Raw genomic sequence first — 23726 nt, forward strand, 5'->3', positions numbered from 1 at the left:
AACACACCAATGCTTTTTTGGATTTTGCCATTTGGTGTCTTTTATAAAGTGATTGAAATGAACTTTTCAGATTAATTTACTTGATATTACAATTTCTATTACACTTGATTCCAAAAGTTGAACTAGAGCATGGAGTCATAAGTTTTAATAATATACTTCATATTTATGTAGATTCCACAATTTGATTGAAAATGGTCAATTTTAATTTTCTATATAATTATTGAAATTTCAGATTTAAGTAAAATTCACAACAGGTTATTTAAACATTTAAAAATGTGTTGGGGGAAAATGTATTATAAAAGAGGAAAGATATAAGGATGGTGCATATCAAAGGTGGGAGACTTGTAAAATTTTACTGCTTTTAAGGGTATAACTGTAATTTACATACATAGCTCAATGATTTGCACCCATCCCATAAAAAAATCAAAAAGTTTAAAAGTTAAAAACCCCCAACTTTGTTATCTGCATGCAGTATCTCCAATTTTACAATTTCACCTCTTATCTTCGATATATCAGCAATGAAGGAAATCTCTCACTACATCACCAGCCACTCCAGCAAAGCATTGAAGTTATTCTAGCTAATTATAGGTCACTGATACCTTCAAAATCTTCCTTCCTTTCAGCAATCAGAAGGATTCACCATAAGAGTAGCCTGGTAGCAATTCTTTCTAGGTGATTTTGCACTACTACCTGGGTTAGTTGGTGGATGAGTTGGCTTGTGCACTTCATATAATATCCCTTTCTTGCATTGCAAATAAAGTCTGGTTAAAGGTATGTAGCACACGTGGTTTCCTGATTTCTTGCAAAGCTTTAATTTTGTTATTCTTCCTTCTTAGTCTAGACAGTACTCATATATTGATGGGTTTGCCCCATTTATTTTTTTATTTTTTGCTGAACGTTCGAAGCTTATTTCGTGGTGATAAGCTCTATTAGGTTAGAAAATGCACATGGATTCTTTTACATCATCATTTCCTCAAAATCTGCATGCATGGTTGTATAGGTGATATGCATGTGGAAATTACTTTTGAGTTAAGCCCACAGTAAGGTAGTTAGTCAGGAAGAATTAATGTTGGTTATATTTATAGTTCCAAATATCACTTTTGATGGTTATTTTGTCCATTACAGAACATTAAAAAAAAAAAATTGCTTTGACACTCCAAATGTTTTTTTCCCAATGCGTTTACACATCAAATTCTATGAAGGAAGTCCATTTACAATTAGTGATTTTAAAGATAAAAGGGTCTGTATTTCTCATCACTATGGTGCATTATATGCATTTTAACTTGCCAATGGTATTTTGTTTTTGACAGTCTGTGTTTTATGTTGGAATGCATTAAAACGATAGACTCTTCCCTAAATTGATCGTATTGGTCATTAAGATTTGGTAGTATTTGATTTGAGTTCAAAGTTCTACACCAACAATGACATGATTACTAAGCATACAAAATGAAGATGGTGAATAATGTCCACATTTGTGCCATGTGTAAGGCAATACTTTAAATTTATGTGCCATGTGTGTACCTAGCCTCATGGTTTAAAATTGCTTACAGTTTATTTGAATAGATATGACATTCAATCTACAATATAAAACTAATGTTGCTCTAGTGTAGGACGAGGAGCCACAATGGAAAGCATATTGAAATTGTAAAAAAACACTTTCACATACAATCGATCTCGTGCTTTACTTAAGGCCACAAATTTGCGAGGAAAGTGAGGCAAATGAGGACCAACATGGGTGAAGAAGGTAAAATTTCAATAACACATTGATTTTTCCTCTATACCACTAGATTTACCAATTGTTGTATGAGTGGGGTTGGTTGAATTTTACGTTAACAATCCATGCCTGTCCATACATCGCTGCATATAATTGCAAATATATGTTTTTCTCAGGTCAACAAATGAGGCAAAGTGTCCGAGGATGGGGGAGAGGAAGGGGAGTGCGTCCTAAACGGAGCGGACCCCCCTGGATTTCAATGCTGACCACGCGGTGCAATCCTGAGGGAATGCACCCTAGAGCCAGTTGTGGGGCCAACCTTTAATCTTCCTACAGAATCTCCAACCATAGAGGAGGAGACTTCCTGTCCTTATTTGATCCCAAGACCAGTGATTACAACTGCTAACAATGGTAATAAAAATGATGAGTATTTCTAGGCTATTTCATTAATGTTTTACGTTAATTGGCCACCACTTAAGATAAGTTTACAAGTTAAGCTTTAGTTGGAAGCATCTGGCTGGTTGTTTAGGGGATGCTGCCACAGAGGATGTAACAGTATTAGTACCTACCCCGGCACAGAAGAAACGTAGACGTGGCCCAGCCAACTGCACTGAGTTCGAGAAGTTTTGTAAGCACGGGCCAATACATTTGAAGATCAATGATGGGGAGATGGCACCATGTTGTTCTAATGCCTGTATGTTCACAACAAGGATAACATGGTTATTGAAACACCATGCAGACATGAGTCATGCAAGGTGGACGGATGTACCCAAGCCCGAGAAGGATGAGTTGATGGAGCGCATCTGGGTAAGACAGCTAATACATGCATTCTAAATTCCTTACTTGATGAATATAGAAATGCAAGTATGCTACTAACAAACTCAAGTGTGTAGGGTGACTTTGAATTGGATTGGGAGAAGAACAATCATCAAATGGTTGTTTGGAAAGCCCTACGTAAGCGTTTTAACGCTTATCACCATGATTTGCACAAGAAGTATATGAAGTTTGCCACTCATGAGGAAGCATTGGCTTCCGAGACTAGTATGGTCAACCCAATAGTATGGACTAAACTTTGTGAGAGATGGGGAAGTGATTCTTTCAAGGTATCCATTAAAACTAATTTGTGAATCTATACATGTATATGTTGAGTTTAGACATAAGTTCTATTCTTATGCTAATCACTCTAAGAATATAACTAACATTGGCATTATCATGGCAGAAAATGTCAGCTAGAAATAGAGAGAGTCTCAAGAAACTCGAAGTTAATCGTAAATGACGTACATCGGGGTGTAAGTCATTTGTTAGGGTACTCAAAGAAAAGGTAAATAATTTATATAAGTCAGAAGGAAAAAGCAATAGCAGCAATATTTCTTCCGTTGATTGAATTAATAAATCACATTTATTACTTATGAATGCATTGATGCTGTTCATATTTTTGGTCCAATATTTCTTTTTCATGTCAATAGTTGTTTGAATTCAATCTCCAATTTTCTTTATATCAATCCACTGATTATCATGTTCACCAAATTGCATTCCAATCATCTAAGTTGCATAGGTCTGGAATGTATAATCATATCTGTACTTTATTTGCATCCTGTGCATTTTGCTCACACTTGATATTCCTTTTCTCTTCTATAAACTAATCTTCATGTTGATGGTTGTCCCGGACATTTTGTGTTTCCATCGGTTATGCACATGATCAGTTGGTTTTACATAAAAAGATACCCCCAAATGTATGCCCTGTAGTAACACAAAACTTTCACGATCACATATCAACCTTTATTTAAATGATCTTTGTGCAAATGTCTCAGATTATTTGCCACAGTTCAATTTATATGTAGCAAGGCTGGAAGTTGCCTATCTTTGTCACATGTTTATTCATTCTGCTTTTTTATGTTAGCACATGTAATTTCACCTATTATCATGTGTGGCTAGATTGTGTAGTTAAAGAAATATTCACTACAGTTTTTGTTATGTGTGTTACTCATTTGTCTACAATTTCCATGCTACACACTATCCAGCGAGTAGACAAGACCAACGTAGTGGACTTCTATCGACACACTCGCTGGTCAAAGAAGAAAGAGAAGTTTGTGACACCAGCAACGGAACATAATTATGTGAGTAACATACTGTTTTCAGAGATGGATGTAATGTTTCATATCTTGTATACTTACTAAAATAATGGTGTTACTGTGAATATGGGAATAGAATGTACATACCCATGCGTGTTTTAATGTTGTTACAGAACAAGATGACCAGTAGAATGGATACATTAGAGCTTGAAAAACGGACGGATGAAGCAGGGAAAGAAATATTTAGGTCGGTACTTGGCCAAAGAGTAGGATATGCACGAGGGTTAGGAGAAATGGTAATTCCACTCTACAAGAGAAAATGATCGTATACGAGATAAGGAGTATGCAGAATTGGTAGAACGACATAAGAAAGATGGTCAAACTCACAAGCATGAACTAGAGGCTGTACGGGAAGATATGAGGAAGATGATGGAGAGGCAACGTGAATCTGAGAAGAAGATGATGGAGAAGCAACGTCAAACTGAAAAATTATTGATGTCCTTAATATCGGAAAGGCAGTCGTGCTTAGAAATGCAATAGAGGCAGCCGTGGACTCAAATTGTGAGGCAGCCATGGGCTAAATTGCAAAGGCAGCTGTGGTCTGAAAAGTAGAGGCAACTGTGGTCTAAATCGCATGGGTAGCCAACATAAGAATTTGAGGAGCTGGCTTCCTTAGATTCAATCTCACCCACTCCTTGGTCGACTCCATGAGCTGCATGCAGCTTGTGGATGTCCCTTTTTGGGAATTTTTGGTAGTTAGGTGGGAATTTTTGAAGGAATTTAATAGCTTTAAAAAAATGAATAAAAGATCCGATTACAGATTAATTAGCTAAATAACTAGATCCGTAACCGCATTCGAGTGGATAGAATAATACTCTACCTACCAGGATCCAATCCAGACAGAGATTTCTTAATTTTGAATTGGATGATAAAAAAATTAAAAAAAAAAAAATCTAATCTAGTTGAACATTCCTAAATGAAAATTAGAGAGAGATGAGAAAAACACACATTAAATGATGGAACGTTCAATCGTCAAATCAAAGAAAAATCTAGTTACAAGCATAACTGTGTACTAATGTGTGCACCAATCTAATGTAATTGGTCAAAAGGTAGATTTTAATGAAAACATTGTTAATTTAAATTTTGAATATAAAAGACTCAGTATTAATATGTAGATTAGTATGCGACTTTGCTTGTACGTAGCAAAACTCTTAGAAAAGTCGATATGATTATTACACGAGCAGTGCTACATCCACTGAGGATGTAGCACGACCTCGGTCTTGAAAAATATATATATATATATTGTGAATTTTTTTCATTCATTTTTTATATTTTTAAATTAAAAAAAAAAAGAAATTCACAAAATTACTAAAAAACACTTCCTTAATCACTAAGTATAAAAAAATAAAAATAAAAAATTTGTATCGGGACACAACGGGACATAAATCATTTCTCTTATCACAAATAAAAATACAAAGACGTATTTGCCTATTTCTCAATGCTATCATGGCATTATGACTCGTTGTTACCGCTAGCACACTTTTAAACTTTTCTTTTTAATTTTTTTTCATATTTTTTAATATATTTAAATATTTTTTCTTATAAAAAATACACCAATACATTTAAAGTCACTTTCTTAAACATTAAGTAAAAAAAAAATGGTAGAGGGTTAAAAGCAACAAAAGTCTCCTCTCTATCTTCGAAACCAGAGGTGCTGAGGGAGTGTCATTCACGTAGTCAAAGGTTTACAATGCAGAGTGGGGAGGGAACTAGGACGGAAGGTCTGGAGGACATGCGGAGGAAGTTCAGGTTGATAGAGAAGGAGGATGCGATGTTGGAAGTCGATAGAAGCGGGAATGAGGAAACATGACGAAAAGGAGAAAAAAGCTTAATTGGGAAGGTTTGCTCAGACCGTGCGGTGGGGAAGGACCTGATTAGTAACACAATGGCAAAAATGTGATGCCCCGGACCCCCATGTATGGAAACTAGGGAATTGAGGTATCCACCAGGATGATGGCAACATGGGTCATGCATTCCATCGCCACGTGTTAAGTGTGTGTACATGCAACACGTGTACAACAAAGAACGCAACGGAATAATTAAGGTCAGTCGACTAAGTACCAGAATTTGCTTTAAATACAAATTTGCTTAAACATAAGTGTAACAAAAATATTACAATTAACCAGTAATAGCATCATAAAAACCAAAATACATAATTTAAAAATAGGAAAATAATTTCCAACATATACAAGCAAGAGGCACCCAATAAATCCTCCGGCAGAGCCACATCCTTAGGCTTGGCCTCCTCATCACAAAAAGTCTACAGTACTAAGAAACGGTATTAGAGATAAGTAATAATCCAAACAGCCCACAAGATAAAAATGCATTAAAGTTACAACAATATGCACGAACGTGAAGCCATATGCATGAGACCCAACAATCATCATTTCCAAAAATAACCAATTTTTCACGCACACCAAAATACCATTTTGACCCAAAACATTTTCAGTCCATTAAAACAACCACCATTTTTTTTTTTTTCCGAAAATGGCCCAATAACCAATTATCAGAGCACTGTAGGCAGGAATTGCAGGCCGGACTCTACCACCATCCCTATAGTACCTCTGACTCAAGCCGTTCAATCCAATCATTTCAAACACACCCAAAAATCATTTCTCACTTGAAAACCCCATTTTCAAATATACACAAGAACACATATGCAATTACATGAAAACCCAGCTTTCATTTTACAAACATGAACATGCATGCACTATGCAATGCATATGATAGGATACAAAAATATCCAACAACAACCAATCCCAACATCAATCAATCATAAACACAACTCTGTCATCCAATCCAACTAACCCTCATACTCCTCGTACTTAGTCCGGCACAATCAACCAATCACAAGTATTGTTAATGGAAAAATATATTTAAACCTTAAAGATCGTTTGAAAAATACTTGCAACGCTATAAAATAACTTCCGAATGATCAATAAGCTTCAAAACGTGGCAGAAAGGCAATGTCACAGTGCAAAATGCACTGTGGCCGTGGGTCACAAAATACCCAAATTTGAATGGGATCAAACAAAGATTAGGGCTAGGGTAGGGCGTAGGGGTACTGGTGAAGCTAATGGAAGTGATGGTTAGCTATGGGTGGCAAAACAAATGGCAATGGAAGGTCAAAAAGCCCAAAATGGAAAGTAGATTGGTTGAGCTTCACAAGTGACGGATCAGAGCTGGGAATGAGTGGTTTGGGTTGCTAGAGGGCTGATGATGCTGTGGTGAAGAAGTGGTGGCCGACGGTGAAGGCACGGCGGCACGGAGAGCACAAAACCATGTGGCTTGAAGCCCTGCGTGGAGGAGCTACGTGGCATGAGAGGGGCTGAAAATAGAGGGGTGAGGTCCCGACGCACGACGACGGCAATGGGCGGTGCACTGCGAAGCTGGAAGAAAAATAGGCCGCTGCTTCCAACCGTGCGTGGTGCCTAACAGCGGCACTGGGTGATCTAAAAATGGAGGGGGGTGTTCACCGGTTGGAGGGGAATCAAGTCGGGTGGGCGGTGTTGACCACGCTGGCGAGTAGCAGTGGCTATGGCGGATGAAGGAAACAAGCATAGAGAGAGAGAGAGGGATGTCGTGTGCGGGGAGAGAGAAGAGCAGGGAAGAAAAGAAAAAGAAAGAAGAAAAAGAAAAAAGAAAGAAGAAAAAGAGATAGGAAAAAGAGGAGAGAAAAAAAAGAAGGGAAATAAATGAGGTCCAACCCTCACAACTTGGGTCACTAAACTGATTTAACGAAAATTATTTTTAAAACAACAAATTAAATAAAATAATTTAAACGTAGTGACTATATAAAATAAAATGATAAAATCCACCAATACAATAATTTTAAAGCTCAAAAATAAACTAATTAAAATTAAAAAGCAATTTAAATACAAAATAATAATAAATGACAAGAAAGCATATTAAAATAATTTCACCACTTAAAAATCAAAAAATAATACCCCAAAAATTTCCTTTAATTTAAAATAAGGAAACTACTAGTTATAATAATTTTTTAAAAATCATTCAATAAAAATATATATAAAAATGGGATATCACAAAAAATATGGAGGATCAGCAAGAGGGCTTCCATCCAAGAAGTTGACAAGAATACTTTTGTTATTACATTTGGGACACATGTTGATATGTATAGAATCCTGGAAGGTAAACCATGCTTATTTGATAACACATTGTTCCTGTTTTTGCCTTATGATGAAATCATGCGACTAGGAAAAATAGCTTTTGATCGTGAAGTTTTTTGTATGCACAACCTGCCCCTCGGTTGCATGTCTATAGAATGGGGCAACCAGATTGGAAGTTTTGTGGGATGGGTCATATAAGTTGACGTTGTATGATGGCATAGGGTGGGGAGGTGCCTACGTATCAAGGTTGAATTATTACTGAATAAGGCCATTGCTAGGGGCCAATTCATTAATGTTCAGGATTCAAAGCACTGGGTTCACTTTCGTTAGGAACAATTACCCAATATCTGCTTTTAGTGTGGTTGGATCCTGCATGTAGATTAGTGGTGTCAATCCAACCGAGTTCGGTCAAGGGAAAGAAGGTGCTGTATTATACTCACAGCTCAGGCACTGGCTTCGTGCTAAAGGAAATCCTAGGAGCGGGGTCTTTTTGTCTAGATATGGTAGTGGAGAGGGGGGAAAGGTAACGGGGTTAGAAGGTGGGTAGGTGGATTCGGAGGCTTCCGAAAGCAATCTGGCAAAAGGGCAGCTTGCAAAAGGTCTGGACAAGGGGCAGGCCAGTACTACTTTTCCACTTTCCGTTAAAAAGAGAGGCAATCTAGCAAATGATTACCAGGGACAATTTGCAGTGGGTTTAGAGGAAAGAATGAAAGTGACAAAAGTGGATATAACCTCTACCTTAGGGGAGAAAGTACTACCAAAAAATTTACAGGAGAATTTTAGGCAGGAGTTTGTTTTTAAGACAACTACTGGGCCAGGGGAACGAAATGCGCCTTTCTGTGCATCAGGGCTATCCCCTGAACTTCGGGGGCCCAAGGGCCTGGATCCTATTTTTCTAACAGCTAGTGAGTCTGTAACTAGAAAGGTCGAGAAGCTGATCTCTACTCTAACTTTGTTGAGGCAAGGGGAAGGATGCAGATGGAAATGCCATGCTCGTGCCCAAGAGAAACCTGCTGGCCTCTTTGTCCCCACTAGGTCTCATGGGGAAAAATGCAATGTACAGGTAAAAGATGATAGCTCTATTCCTTTAAAAAAAACCCAGAAAATCGCCTATTGTTGATAAGTTGAATGACTGTGATCAATCCTCAGAATTGGCAGCGGCTACGAGTCAGCCCCACCAGGAGATATGAGGATCCTCAGCTGGAACTGTCTGGGGCTTGGGGATCCTCAAACAGTTCAAAGCCTTTACTTGTTAGTAAAGGAGAAGATGCCCAATGTGGTCTTTCTCATGGAGACTAAACTGTCTTATGTTAAAGCCCACAGTGCTGCTAAGAAACTCAAATTTGATGGTTGTATAGTAGTTAAGGTGGTAGGGAGGAGTGGAGGGCTTATGCTCTTATGGAAATAGAAGGACATTTTGGACTTGGTCAATTTCTCAAACCATCACATTAATGGAATGGTGAATGATGAGCAATGTAATTTTAATGGCTTCTGACCTATTTTTATAGGCGAGCACCCAGTCTCTAACTTAAGAAGGCAGACTTGGTAGTTACTTTCATCCTTCAAGCCTGAGAAGGGGGGATGGGGAGTTATAGGAGTTTTTAATGACGTGCACTTAAAGGAAGAAAAGGTGGGGCGGAATCCTAGAAGTGAAAAATTAATGTGTATGTTCAGAAACATGATAGAGGAGGGAAGCCTTTTTGACTTGGGTTGGAAAGGTAATAAGTATACTTTGTGTAATCAACATGAAGATGACACTTTTACTAAGGAAAGACTTGATAAAGTTATCACTAGTACTCCATGGAGAATAAAGTACTTTGAGGTTTCTATGGAGACCTTACCAGCTATTTGTTCTGTCCCAATACTACTACAATGCAGTATTGAGAGGTTCTCATCTCACAGCTTTCATACCTTCTTCAAGTATAAGGAAAGTTGGAATAAGGAGGATGGTTCTAGTGATGTAGTTTCTGAAGCCTGGCAAAGCAGAAATGGGACGGAGAGAGGTTTGGATAAGGTGATAAGTAAGCTAGACTCAACAAGAAAGGGGCTTAAATAGTGGAACAGGAACTTGGTTAGGGTGAGAACCAAAGCTTTTAGGGAAAAGTCTTAGCTTTTAAGTAATCTGCAGTGTTGTGAAGGACCTGGAAATATGCTAGAACAAAAAAGGTTACACCAGGAACTCGACTTTGTATTGGACCAAGAAGACACAAGGTGGAGGCAAAGAGCAAAGAGACATTGGTTGAGAGGGGGAGATAGAAACACAAAGTTTTACCATGCATGCATGAACCAAAGAAGGAAAAAGAATACCATTAAAAGGGTGATTGATATGGAGGGGTCAGAATTGAGTGAGAAGGATGAAATAGTTGCAGGTTTTAAGAGATATGTTTCTTCAGTTTTCCAGTCTTCACAGCCAAGCTTAGTCTGTATAGAGCATTGTCTTCATGGGATAGAACCAAGGCATATAGCTGAGATGAAACAACAATTAGAAAAGGACTTTACAGTGAAATAAGTGGAGGTGGCTTTCAAACAAATGTCTCCTTTCAAGTCCCCAAGACCTTATGGGCTTAGTTCCAGATTCTATCAAGAACATTGGAGGATAGTGGGCCCAGAAGTGACTCAAGCTGTCCTGGAATTCATAAAAATAGGAAAATTGCCAAGGGATTTAAACCACACTCACTTAGCTTTCATTCCTAATGTAAGCTCCCCAAATTTAGCACATGAATTTAGACCAATATCTCTTTGCAATGTAGTCTATAAACTGATTTCAAAGGTGTTGGCAAATAGAATGAAATGATTTTTGGATAAGGTGATTTCTTGGAATCAAAGTGCTTTTATCCCAAATAGATTGATAGCCGACAACATTATGGTAGCTTATGAGGTACTTCATACCATGTAGTCAAAACAAAAAGGGAAGGAAGGGTCTATGGCTATTAAGTTAGATATGTCAAAAGCCTATGATAGGGTTGAATAGGACTTTCTAGAGGCATTGATGCTCAAGCTTGGCTTTGGCAAGAAATGGACTGATTTAATGATGGAATGTGACAAGTCAGTGTCTTACTATGTTGTCATTAATAAGGTTCCAGGGGATGTTATTTTCCCCTTAAGAGGATTAAGACAAGATGATCCTTTGTCACCTTATCTGTTTTTAATTTGTGCAGAAGCTCTCAGTTCTCTTCTGTATAAAGCTGAATCGAGCGGCCTTATTAAGGGAGTGGTAGTGACAAGGGGTGGGCTAAGGATTAATCATTTACTTTTCGTTGATGACTGTGTAATCTTTTGCAGAGCAAAGCTAGTTGAGTGGTATTTGATTCTTGACATCTTGGTTCAATATGAGGAAGCATCAGGTCAAACTTTAAAGAAAGAAAAAAATAGTGTCTTTTTCAGCTTAAATACAATGGTGGAAACAAAGGACTTTATTCTGCAGCAAGTGAATGGCTCGAGGTGCAATGACTACAATAGATATGTTGGCTTCCCTACTGTCGTAGGGAGGTCTAGGTATAATACTTTAAGAAGTTTGAAGGAAAAGATTTGGAAAAGGATCAACAGCTGGAAAACAAAGTTCTTATCCTCAACAGGGAAGGAAATCCTGATTAAGAGTGTCTTGCAGGCAATTCCAGCTTACTCAATAAGTGTCTTCAAGCTACCAGTTTTGCTCTTGAAAGAGATTGAATCACTCTTGGCTAAATTTTGGTGGTGCCATAAAGGAGTAGGGAAAGGCATTCACTGGAAATCCTGGAAGTCTCTGGGTTCAATTAAAAATCAAGGGGGCTTGGGCTTTAGGGATCTCAGTAGCTTCAGTAGAGCTCTCTTAGCCAAGCATGTTTGGAGATTGATCAAGGACCCTAATGCATTGGTCACTCGAGTGTTTAAACAAAACTATTTCCAAGACAGTGATATAATGGATGCTGAACTGAGAGGTTCCCCTTCTTTCATATGGAGAAGCTTATGTTCTAGTTTGGGCTTAGTTAAAGGGGGAATTTTTTGGAGGGTAGGGAATGGAAGAAAAATAAAAATATGGAAGGACAAGTGGTTACCTCATCCTGTGACCTACCAGATTCAAACTCCCATCAACACTTTAGACCCTGAGTCAAGAGTGGAAATATTGATTGATGAAGACAGCATATCCTGGAAGAGAGATATGGTGGCAGCAGTTTTTAGTGAAGTAAAGATTATTTGCTCTATACCAATCAGTAGCAGAGGGTTTTGTGACAAACGGATATGGGTGGCTTCAACAAGTGATAACTTCTCTGTTAAATGTGCTTACTTCTTGGAAACTATGCTACTGAGCAGGAGGGCAGATGAAACCTCTTCTAGTGGGGGTGATAATGGGGTGTGGAAAGTAGTATGGCATCTAGAAGTCTCAGGGAAGGTAAAACTGCTAATCTGGAAATGGCTAAGTAATATTCTCCCCACAAATGATAACTTGTTTAGGAAAAACATAATTGAGATGAATTTATGCCCAATTGTGTCAAAGAGATAGAAACACCAGTGCATGTACTATGGGAATGTCTTGTTGCAGTAGATGTATGGGGTGAGATCACCAGTTTTAGCAAATGGACAAGGCACTTCTCTGATTTTTAGTTGCTGTGGACAGAAATGTTGATGAATTTGGGTCGAGAAAGCCTGGAATTGGCCTCATTTTTTTCTATCACCTATAGGCTAGGAGGAATGCTTCAGTTTTTCAAAACACTTTCAAGAAACCTGCTACTGTTGTTGTTGTGGCTCAAGCAGATCTCTCCATGTATAAGGAGGCCAATCTTAATTGCACTAATGGAGCCGAAGGGAGCCATGAAAGCAGACCTGGTCAGTCATGGATACCACCTGGGTGGTCCTACTTCAAAGTAATTTTTGATGTAGCTTTCGACAAAGATAGTGGAAGAATGGGAATGGGGATCGTCATTAGGGACTTTGAAGGGGGCCTACAAGTGTGTTTGACAGCTTTGAAGGAGCATGTTTCTTCTATCTTTCAAGCAGAACGTTCAGCCCTCCACAGAGCCATGGAACTCTACATCGAACTAGGACTGAATCAAGTTTGTTTTGAAGGGGATGCTAAAGCTACTGTTGATGTTGTCATCTCCAAAAATGAAGATAACTCTTGGCTCAGTCAAGAGACACAAGATATGCAGCAGCTGATGGAGCTTAACCGTGCTTGGCAACTTTCTTTTGTATAAAGATATGCTAATATAGTTGTTCACACAACAGTTAAGCTAGCAATTAGAGATAATACTGAAAAAGTCTGGTTAGAGGATGGTCCTATTGAGGTCACAAACTCAATCATGGATGATTTAAGTTTGTATGGCTTCCAATTTATCTCATCAATGAAATCGTTTCCTCTTCTTTTTTTTTAAAAAAAAACAAAAAACATTAAGTAAAAAAAAATTACCGAGCAGTCAACTAGAGCAGTAAGTCTTGGGCAGCATAGTAGCTTTTTTCTTATGAAAATATGACATTTGTCACCAACAGTAGCCCATCAGTTAATGACCCACATGCAAAAGGCTTTTTCAAACTTTTATTTTTTTTTTAAATTATTCAATAATCAAATTAAATATCTTTAAATCTGAAAAATATGCCATTTAAATATTTTATTTAATCATTATCTAAACATAAAATCAACACGAAAATTATTATTAAAAAATATATATTCAAATAAAATTTCAAATTTATTATTTATTTTCACAAAGTTTAATATACAACTAGTTTAAAAAATAATCAGTCTATTTTTTTCTCATTTTATAAAACTTATTAAATATTACATCTAAAAACTTTCCCAAATGTTTTTTTTTTCCTTCTTTTTTCAAAATCAAGCAAACCAAACGTGTCCAAACCCTATCCAAACCAGTGAGGAAATGTCATATTAAGTATGAAAAATTGTAGGAGGAACATGCTACTACTTGATCTACTTGAGTCTTAATTTAGGCCAACTCCATGGTGGACATCCACTATGGGGTAGCCAAATCGGGCCACCGCATGGTAGCTGGTGCCACCAACCATGAAGAGCAACCTCGATTTTTTAATTTTTTTGTTTTTTTAAAAGCTTTTAAAAATTTAAAAACTAGTTTTTTTATTATATAAATATATTTATTTTTTAAATAAACATTTAATTAAAATTATTTTGTAAAAAAATCAACTTGCCACATTGCAATCTCTTGTTGGTCAATGTAATTTATGTTAATACCAAAGGATGGAGAAATTTAAGAGGGTTATGACTAAATATATATCACACAAGTATCTAGATCAAAGTAATTAAATGCATAGTTAAAACAATTCTCCTCTCTTTTCTCTCTGGAAAAGGGGTGGAGTGAGAGTCAGTGCGCTAGAGGTACGTGAGTGTGAGTGCGAGGGGGTTATAACAAGAATATCATATTTAAAAGGTGGTCCTAGTCAATTTTAGGAAAGATTTTGGTGGTTAATTGTCGTCAGGTGGCAGAGGATATGGAAGGCCATGATGGGGGGTGAAAACCTGGTGACGGAGGGGAGTATCTTTTGCTAAAGGATGGAGGATCTAGAGGAAAATGGAAAGGTTTTAAGCTATGGGAAGAGGAAGAAGCTGTGATAGAAATTGAGGAGGACTTGCCATGTGAACTAGGGTTGAAGGAGTAGAGGTTTGTGATGGGGAAAATCTGCTTGATGAGGATGAAAAGTAGAGAAGCGGTGGGGTCAATGATGGCAAAAATCTAGAGGATAAGTAAGGCTACTCAATTTATTAAGGTGAGTCTGAACACCTTTGTCAATGAATTAAAAAATCTACCCGAGAAACAAAAAGTTGGTCAAGGAGACCATGGTTGTTTGACAACCAGATACTTGTGATGAAGGAGTTTGATGGATATACTCCCTTACAAAAACATTAGTTTCGATACTGAAAGTTTTTGGGTAAGGTTTCATAACCTGCATTTATCGTGTATGACAGAAGAGAGAGGTGAGCAAATTGGGAGTACGGTGGGTAAAGTAGAGGAGGTGGATGTGAGAGATGATGGACGTTGTTGGGGGAATTTTTTAAGATACAAATCCTTTTCGATTTGACTCAACTGCTAGCAAGGGGTAGAATGATGAAGGTAAAAGGCAATAGCTTCTAGATCTCTTTTAGCTATGAAAAATTGCCAAAAATATGTTTCCCGTGTGGGTGTATTATGGATGGGACCAATGGTTGTAGTAGTCAAGGGGAGAGTTCAAAAGGAAAAGAACAACAATATGGATTATAGACGAGGGCCAGGCAATTTCAAAGAAACAAATTCTTTAACAGTGGGGCTAGTAGGTATGAAGAGGGTAGTTGGTGGGGGAAGGAGGGAGGAAATATGGATCATAACGGGGAAAATGGGGGTGAGAAGGAGGGGGAGGAACGAAGGCAGAGGGAAGTGAGTTAGGGAGAAAAAAGTGAGAATCTGATTAGAATTGTAAGAGAAGATTAAGATGGAGCGATGAAAAAAGAGGAAAGTAGAGAAGAAAGTAAAAATTATGAAGAGAAGGGAGAGGAAAAGAGGGGTGAAGGAGAAAGGGAATTGGTAGAAGGAATAAGGGAGATAGTTTGTGTTTCATTGTAGCCACAAGAAGAAGAAATGGCTACTAGGGATGAGGGAGGACTGCAAGATGTAGTAGTAACCTTTAAGGAGGGGAGCATGGTGGAGGTGGATAAGCTTTTTAAGAAGGGGGTTTGGAAGAGGAAGGCTGGAATAAAAAGAAAGCAAGAAGGGGCAACTTACAATCGGGAAAAAAAAAAAAAAAAAAACCAACGGTGAGGTGGAGTTTAGGGATATTGACAAGATGAGTAAGAGACAAAAGTGGGAAGGTGGAGGACTTTCAGGGGATATTACTGGTTTAATGGTGGAGGTTGAATGTCAGCCCCGCCAAGTATTATGAAAATATTGAGTTGGAACTACCAAAAGTTGGGAAATCTTTGGATAGTTTGTGATCTCTGTTCTATATGAGAGAAGAATAAACCCAACTTAGTTTTTAACATGGAAACTAAGATTAGAAGTAAAAGATGTTGGAATGTGAAAAAGAGGTTGGCTTGTGAGGGATATTTTATGGTGGAGGCGGTGGGAAGAGGGGGTAGATTGGTTTTATTGTATGATTTAAGGGTGAAAGTAGATATTATAAATTTTTCTCAAAGACATATAAATGCATGGGTAGAAGGTGAAGGAGAGAGTAGATGGATGCTTACCTGCTTCTGTGGACAACAAGAGACAATAAAATGGAAGGAAACATGGCTAATGTTGAAAATAATGAAGCCAAAAGGTGATGAAGGTTGGTGCATAGTGGGGGATTTCAATGGAATTCTGACTAATGATGAGAAGTGGGGAGGGAAGGCAAGACACGAGGGTTAAATGGAGATGTTTAGGGATGTACTGAGCGAAAGAAACTTATATGACCTGGGATGGAAGGGGATACGTACACGTGGAGTTACTCTCATAATGATGAAACATTTACTAAGGAAAGGTTGGACAGAGCAGTGGCAAATCGGCAAATCTTGAGTGGTTGGATATTTATGAGGCATGGGTGGAAGTTTTAGTAGCTAGAACATCTTATCACAAACCTTTGTTAGTCCACCTAAATACAATGAGAGAAGCTATAGACACACAAAGTAGGTGGAAGTAAAGACCTTTCAAATATGAGGCCAGCTAGGCTTTAAAAGAGGATTGTGAAGGGGTCTTAAAAAAACACCGGGGGGGGGGGGGGGGGGGGGGGGGGGGGGAGGAAATAGAAGAAAACACTAAGCTGTTACAAAGTTTGCAAGTAGAGGAATGCTATAGTAATGTGGATGAAATCAGAAGGGTAACTACAGAATAGAACTTGCGACTAGATAAGAAAGATCTCTAGTGCAAACAAAGGGAAAAAAATAATGAGGGCTGCTACATGTTCGAAGCCTTTTATGTGCTGCATTTTACGCTCTAACGTGGTACTCTACGATTTGCAACCCATTTATGTTTGAGTGGTGATACCCGCACTACACTTTACACTACACTTTGCACAACAGCCCTACTTGGCAAGTGAATACCTTTTTTTTTTTTTTTAGAAAAAAAGAATTGCATAAGAGGGAAGTTGGGAACTCAAATATAAAATTTTCAAATTTCAAAATTGGACTCTCTCTAATCACCCGTGGTTCTCCCTCAAGCCTAAGGGCCCCAAGACCACACACACAACCATTGCCCACCATCGTTGCCACTGTCGGATGCCGACAATAAAGGCTATTGCCACACCTAAACTCTCGTTCACTCTCTCCTGAGCTAAAACCAAAACCTTTACACAACCCCAAAATCGACGTTGCCCCACGGTTGTCCCTTCATTGAAAAATAATCACCCATCACCACATCCATGTTTCAGTACTTGTCTTTGTGTATGTCTCCAGACATATTTTTGATCTTAATGTCTCCATAGTAGCCTTGCTTTTGTGATTCTGGTTGCAAAACTTTTAAATTTAAATGGGTATGCTTTTCAGAAGTGTTCATGTGGGTGTTTAGTATGTCAAAATCTTATATTTAATTTGAAACAATAGGAGACTACTGACTTGAAATAGCATCTATAGAACAGTCAAAAAGTTTCCAATATGAAATCAAGTGTCATTTCATTAAATCAAGTGGCATTTCATTTAATTGACATGGAGATAATGATCGAGAGATATTGGGTGAAAGAGAGATGATCGAAAGTTGAGAAAGAGAGGGCAGAGGGGTGCGACTTCCTCTTGAATTTGTGGTTGTTTAGCCGTTGCGGTGGGTTCTGTTCGTTGAGATGTGTTGGGTAGAGAAAATACAATTATGCTATGTATAGTTGTGGGTAGAAGTTGGCATGCAATTGTGTGACCAGGCAAAACGTGAGGTGTGCATCAATAAAAAATTAAAAAACAAAACAACAACAACAAGAAGCATACTCAGATAAAGTTACAGTGAAGAAACCTAATTCACGTTCTCCTAAACCCAGACTTTCTCCCAGTTCAGTTCACAAATCACTTTCTTCCACTTCCAATTCGCTTATTACTTAATCTTCAGATCTTTCCCAATTCACAAACCTAATTTCAATTCTCCCAAACCCAATTTATAACTTTCTCCCAAGTTCCAATTCGTAAATTGCCAAATACGTCAAACAATTTGCAAACCTGTATACTTTTTTTCTAGTTTTAGTTCTAGAGCCTACTGATACATTCAAGATTTTGTGATGGCTAAAGATAAACCACCACTGTGTAATGTTATGGAAACTAACTTCTAATTTAATCCATAAAAAATTAGCGAAACAGATTATAAATGTGAGTATGAAATGAAAAATACAAAAACATATTTACAAGAAAAAAATTGTTTCTTTTGCTAGGACCACAATTGCAAATTTCATAAATAAAATTTTCAAAAGCCATCAAAGTCAAACTTTGGCAAACATAGGAGAACACACTTGTGGGGTTGGTGTAGACTGGGTTGAGCAGGTCGGGAAGGGTGAGAAAGCTGAGAAGGAGGAGTTCCAACTTAGTGGCACTATTGATGATGCTCGACGGGTTTGTGGGATTCAGCCTTCTCACCCTCGACAAGTGAAAATCTCCATGTTATTGCTTCTACCTAATTTGAGATGAAGAGGGAGAAATAGAGGTTGAAGAAGAAGGGGGAAGGGGCTTTCTTTATGAAATGTTGTCGTTTTATTAAAGTGACGTAGGCTACGATTGCACCATGATTGTACAGGGCACTTATATTTAGCTTTTTTTTAGAAAATAAGCTAAACCAAACTTCATTTCTTTAAAAAGGAAAAACAAAATAAAAGAAAAGATGATGTAACTTGAACATTGACTACAAGAAATCTGGTCTATTTCAGCAATTTCATAATCGCCAAAAATAATATCGTTGGGAAAAATCACTTTTGCCACGATTAAAATCCCTGCAAAAAGCGGAATCAGATATAACCAATTACTAGCCAGGTCATTAATAAAAACAATTGCAACGATTATGAAATCGCTAGCAAAATACAAAAGCTTTTCCCAACACTCTAAACTACGTCACTTTACATTCTTTGGGCACAAATTTACTTTTCCCCCAACCCCGCCCCCGATTTCTTTCATCCTCCATTCCTTCTCCACTTCTCTCTGTTCCTCCCTTCTGTAAAATCGCACGAGCACCATTACTCCACCCATTTCAGCCGAACAACATCTTCATTTTCGATGACCACCCCCACCCGATTTTCCGCCCACGGAAGTTGAACCAGACTCGATTGGCCTCTTTCTCTCTCATCTTCGTCTCTCTCTCTCTCTCTCTCTCTCTCTCTCTCTCTCTCTTCCCTCTTAACTTCGAACCCTAGGGCATTCACAGTAGACCCTCTCTCTCTCTCCACTACAGATTTCTTGTGGTTTTGGTGCTGCATGTGTTGTGGGAGTTCTTGGATTTCTGAGTTGCCGATCGACGGTAAGGCCCTTCTCCTTCTCTTCTTCTCACGAACACACCCACATTCACTTCAAGTTATAAATCAGATGCGCTTCTTTTCTATCACAGTATTGTGCATTTATTTTATATCCAAATTGAACAAATAAAAGAAACTAGGAACTAATTTTAAATAGATGGTCACTTTCCATTCTGAAAGTGAAAATCGCAGCTCAATAACTGGATAAAGTTAGATTTTCCAAATGGTCTATAATGGCTTTAGTGTTTTTAAATTTATGCTGCTGGCCTGATGTTTGTATTTATTATCTGATTTTATCACTATGTTCCATTAATTAATCATGTTTCTTAGTTTGGTCTATGCAGTGAGTTTCTAGGGTTTTTATTTGAAATTTGTGCTTCTCTGAGGGCTGTATTTATCTGATTTTCTCACTTTGTTCCATTAATTGATCGAGCTTCCTCATTTTTCAATGATTGTTGGGTTTTGATTGTTGCTTTACCTTAGGTACGTTGGTTGTATCAGTTGCTTGGACTCGGTCCCAGACATTTCTGAGTTCTGATCTGTTTCTTGGTAAGGTTTATATTTTCTTGTTGCATGGATGATTTTGTTTTATTGGTTTTTTTCTGCCACCGCTAGTGGTGCTGGTGGTGATGTTGTTGGTTTTGTTGTGATCATTTTTCCTAGCCTGCAAAAATTGTAAAAGGTCTGAATTATTTATTTATTTATTTCTTTTAAATAGGTATGATTTTGCTGTGAAGTATAAAAGAGAGTATAAAAGATTCCTCTGCATGATTTTACTTTTTATATTCCATACAGATCCATTTCTATGTTAGGATTCGACAAAGAATCTTTAGTTTATATTAAGGGGGCTCTGAAGCGATAAATTTTTTTTTTTTTTTTTTTTTTTATAGGAACTAACAACTTCATTGGAGATAAAATGATTACAGACATTTATCAAACCATAAGGCTTGAGAAAGAAAGTCTGGAATACTACCCCACCACATATCAATACCTTCTACTCTCCAAGCATTTCTAGCAAGTAAATGAGCAGCTCTATTGCCCTCTCTATACACATGAACAAAGGAAACACTTGAAAAATAATTACATAAACGTTTCACTTCTGAAAACAAGTTGCCTAGCAAAGAATTTGACATATCTTCCTGTTGCAAAGCTTGAACAAGGAGCAAGCAATCACTTTCCACCTCAAGAGCCGAGATACCCATTGAAATGCACAACTGCATGCCACGGAAAACAGCCAGGAGCTCCACAGTTTCAGGATCTTCTATAGCTAGCTCAACTTTTGAAACAGCCATAAGAACATGCCCAGTAGAATCACCCAATATATCACCAATACCAGCTCTATGAGCATCTGAAAAAATGGCACCATCAGTATTAAGTTTCAGCACACCTACAGGAGGAGCTTTCCAACTAAAATGAGACTGGGCTTGCATCCGAGATTTAATCACCACAGCTTTATAACTATGTAAAAGACCCAAAGAATGGGAAATGACATGAGAAGGAGAGAGGATTTTGTGATCAAATTCAAGTTTATTCCTCCTAAACCAGAAACCCCATGCAAAACAGAAAAATCTTGCCAAATTAGACAGATCTTGTCCAGCAACAAACTGCATAGCCAACTCAACAAAACTACTAGGACTAAGATTATGTAACATTGGGAAAAACTGAGCCCAAGAAGCTTGCACCTGATTGCAAGTGAAAACTGCATGCAGTAAATCTTCTACCGGGAAAGAACAGAACCTGCAGCAAGCACCCTGAAGAACCTGTTTCTGCATCAATTTAACTTTAGATGGAAGACTATCCATACAAGCCCTCAAAGCAAAAAACTGGACTTAGAGAAGTACCGAGCTTTGAGTAGCTTGTGTAACACCGAATTATTATTCTACGCCAACCTTGTTTAGCCAAAAGAGCCAGGTTGAAAAATCTTAAATTTTTAAACCCCAATCCACCCCTACACTTAGCTTCACACATCTTGCGCCAACTAACCCAATGAATCCTTCTTTCCTCTCTTTTTTGCCCCCACCAAAAATTTGACATGAGACCCTATAATTCAGCACAAAAAGAAGCAGGCAACAAGAAACAACTCATCGAATAAGTTGGAATCGAAAGCGCTACAGCCTTGAGTAAGATCTCCTTTCCCCTTTGAGACAATCATTTTTCCTTCCAACTTTGCAATTTTTGCCAAACCCGTTGCTTTATAGATTGAAATGCCCTGGTTTTCGATTTACCCACTATTGGAGGCAATCCAAGATACTTCTCATACTGCTGGATATCCCCATTACCCCACAAAGAACGAATCTCTTGCTGTAGCTCGTGACTGACATTGTTGCTAAAAACCATAGATGTTTTTTCCTTATTAATTTTCTGCCCAGAAACTAGTTCATAAACATCTAATACCTCTTGTACCCTTTTATTCTCTTCCACATCTGCCTTACAAAAAATAACACTATCATCCGCAAAAAGCTAATGATTGATGTTAGGAGCATTTCTGCAAATTTTCAGCCCAGAAACATCCTTTCTAACCCCAGCAGCATTCAGCAGAGAAGAAAGACCTTCAGTACAAAAGATGAAAAGATAAGGGGAGAGAGGATCCCCTTGTCTCAACCCCCGAGTAGGAATAATAGGCCCTTTTGGAACACCATTAACTAAAATAGAAAAGGAAACTGTTTTAACACAATACATCACCAAAGAAATGAAGCTCGGCTGAAATCCCATAACTTCCATCACCTTTTGAATAAAACTCCATTCGACCCTATCGTATGCCTTGCTCATATCTAACTTCAAAGACATATAACCTTGACGCCCAGACCTCTTGTGCTTTAGATAATGTATCAATTCATAAGCAATTAATACATTATCCATAATTAAACGACCCGGAACAAAGGCACTTTGACTTTCCCCAATAATACAAGGCAAAACAGCTTTCAAACGATTAGCAATGACTTTAGAAATAATTTTATAGGCCACATTACACAAACTAATGGGTCTATAGTCAGCAACAATGGAAGGGCATTTCTTCTTAGGAATAAGGGAAATATATGTATGGTTAAGAGAAGTAGGAAAAACACCTGTATTTAAAGCTTGAAGGACCGCACCCTTCGTGGAAGATCCTACCACATGCCAATATCTCTGAAAGAATGCAGGAGACATTCCATCGGGTCCTGGTGCCGAAGAGGGGTTCATTTCTGCCAACGCATTCCACACTTCAGATTCAGAAAACTGTTGACTTAGTTCCAAATTCATCGCTGGAGTAACTCGATCAGAAAGTGCATCCAGAAAATCTGTTGAGCTTCTTGGATTAGAACTCTCAAAAAGAGCTCCAAAATAGTCTAAAAGAATTTTATCACGCTGAATACCAGTTCGCCACACCCCATCCCCATCTTTTAATTTATCCAGCCTATTCTTTCTTCTTCTCTGAGAAGCTTTCATGTGGAAATATTTAGAGTTTTTATCACCCTCTTTCAGCCACAAGGCTTTTGAACGTTGTCGCCATATAACCTCGTCTCGCTCCAACCATTTCTGAAAATCTTATCTAGCCTTGATATGATCAGCTTTGCATTCTCCTGTTGGATCCGAGACATTTAGCATTTCCATATTCTGCCTAGCCAACTTCAGTTGCTTCTGCACATTACCAAAACAGTTCATATTCCACAAATTCAATTGAAACCCACACTCCTTAATATTATGAATAATCTGATCCAAATCATGACCCCCTTCTACACCCCTCCAATTGGCTTTAATAATATCATCACAATCCTTTTCCCCCACCCACATGTCTTCAAAGCGAAAAGGGCGTTTAAAATGCCCATGCTCGCTATCAGCTTCTGTAATCACCCAAATGGGAGAGTGATCAGAATAAGCGGCCACACCATGAGAAACACCTGCAGATGGGAAAAAATCACACCATGGTTGGTTTGCCAGTACACGGTCAAGTCTCTCACAAATACTCCACTCACCTCCTCTCCCATTTCGCCATGTAAACTGGTTACCTTTAAACCCCAAATCCTTTAGCAAACAGTCATCAACCACATCCCGAAAAGCATTTATCTGCCAGTTTGGCCGAGGTAAACCACCACATTTTTCCTCATGATGCAAAACTTCATTAAAATCCCCAATCACCATCCACGCCTCCCCATCCCGTCTATTTAAATAACGTAGCACATCCCAAGTTTTAAAACGTTGAGAAACTTCCAGAAAACCATAAATACCCGTGAGGTACCAAGTGCCCACACCCATAACATCATCAATCCGAGCATCAATATGACAAGAAAAATAGTTCAAAATAGTTAAAAAAAATATCCCTACCCCACAATAAAGCAAGACCACCTTTTCTCCCATTACAATCAACAACTAAACAATCAACAAAACCCAATTTAAATTTGCATACCTCAA

The 23726-nt window shown here is 38.1% G+C and overlaps 1 protein-coding gene and 1 long non-coding RNA gene across 2 annotated transcripts; one reads left to right on the forward strand and one right to left on the reverse strand.

The window, feature by feature from the left end:
- The first annotated feature begins 1896 nt into the window (after positions 1 to 1896).
- Positions 1897 to 3995, forward strand: LOC122308153. The gene is made up of 5 exons (XR_006241936.1): positions 1897 to 2521; positions 2608 to 2817; positions 2934 to 3035; positions 3736 to 3831; positions 3960 to 3995. It is a non-coding gene; the product is annotated as an uncharacterized LOC122308153 (long non-coding RNA).
- Positions 3996 to 22862: 18867 nt separating this feature from the next.
- Positions 22863 to 23456, reverse strand: LOC122306460. The gene has a single exon (XM_043118889.1). It carries the CDS (start codon positions 23454 to 23456, stop codon positions 22863 to 22865), a length of 594 nt encoding a protein of 197 aa, XP_042974823.1.
- Positions 23457 to 23726: the final 270 nt, after the last annotated feature.

This window comes from Carya illinoinensis, chromosome 4 (assembly GCF_018687715.1).
Source record: "Carya illinoinensis cultivar Pawnee chromosome 4, C.illinoinensisPawnee_v1, whole genome shotgun sequence".
NCBI classification, from domain to species: Eukaryota; Viridiplantae; Streptophyta; class Magnoliopsida; order Fagales; family Juglandaceae; genus Carya; species Carya illinoinensis.

Excerpts from the sequence above, each read along its gene's own strand:
- LOC122306460 (XM_043118889.1), bottom strand. The coding sequence starts at position 23,456 with ATGGTGATTGGGGATTTTAATGAAGTTTTGCATCATGAGGAAAAATGT.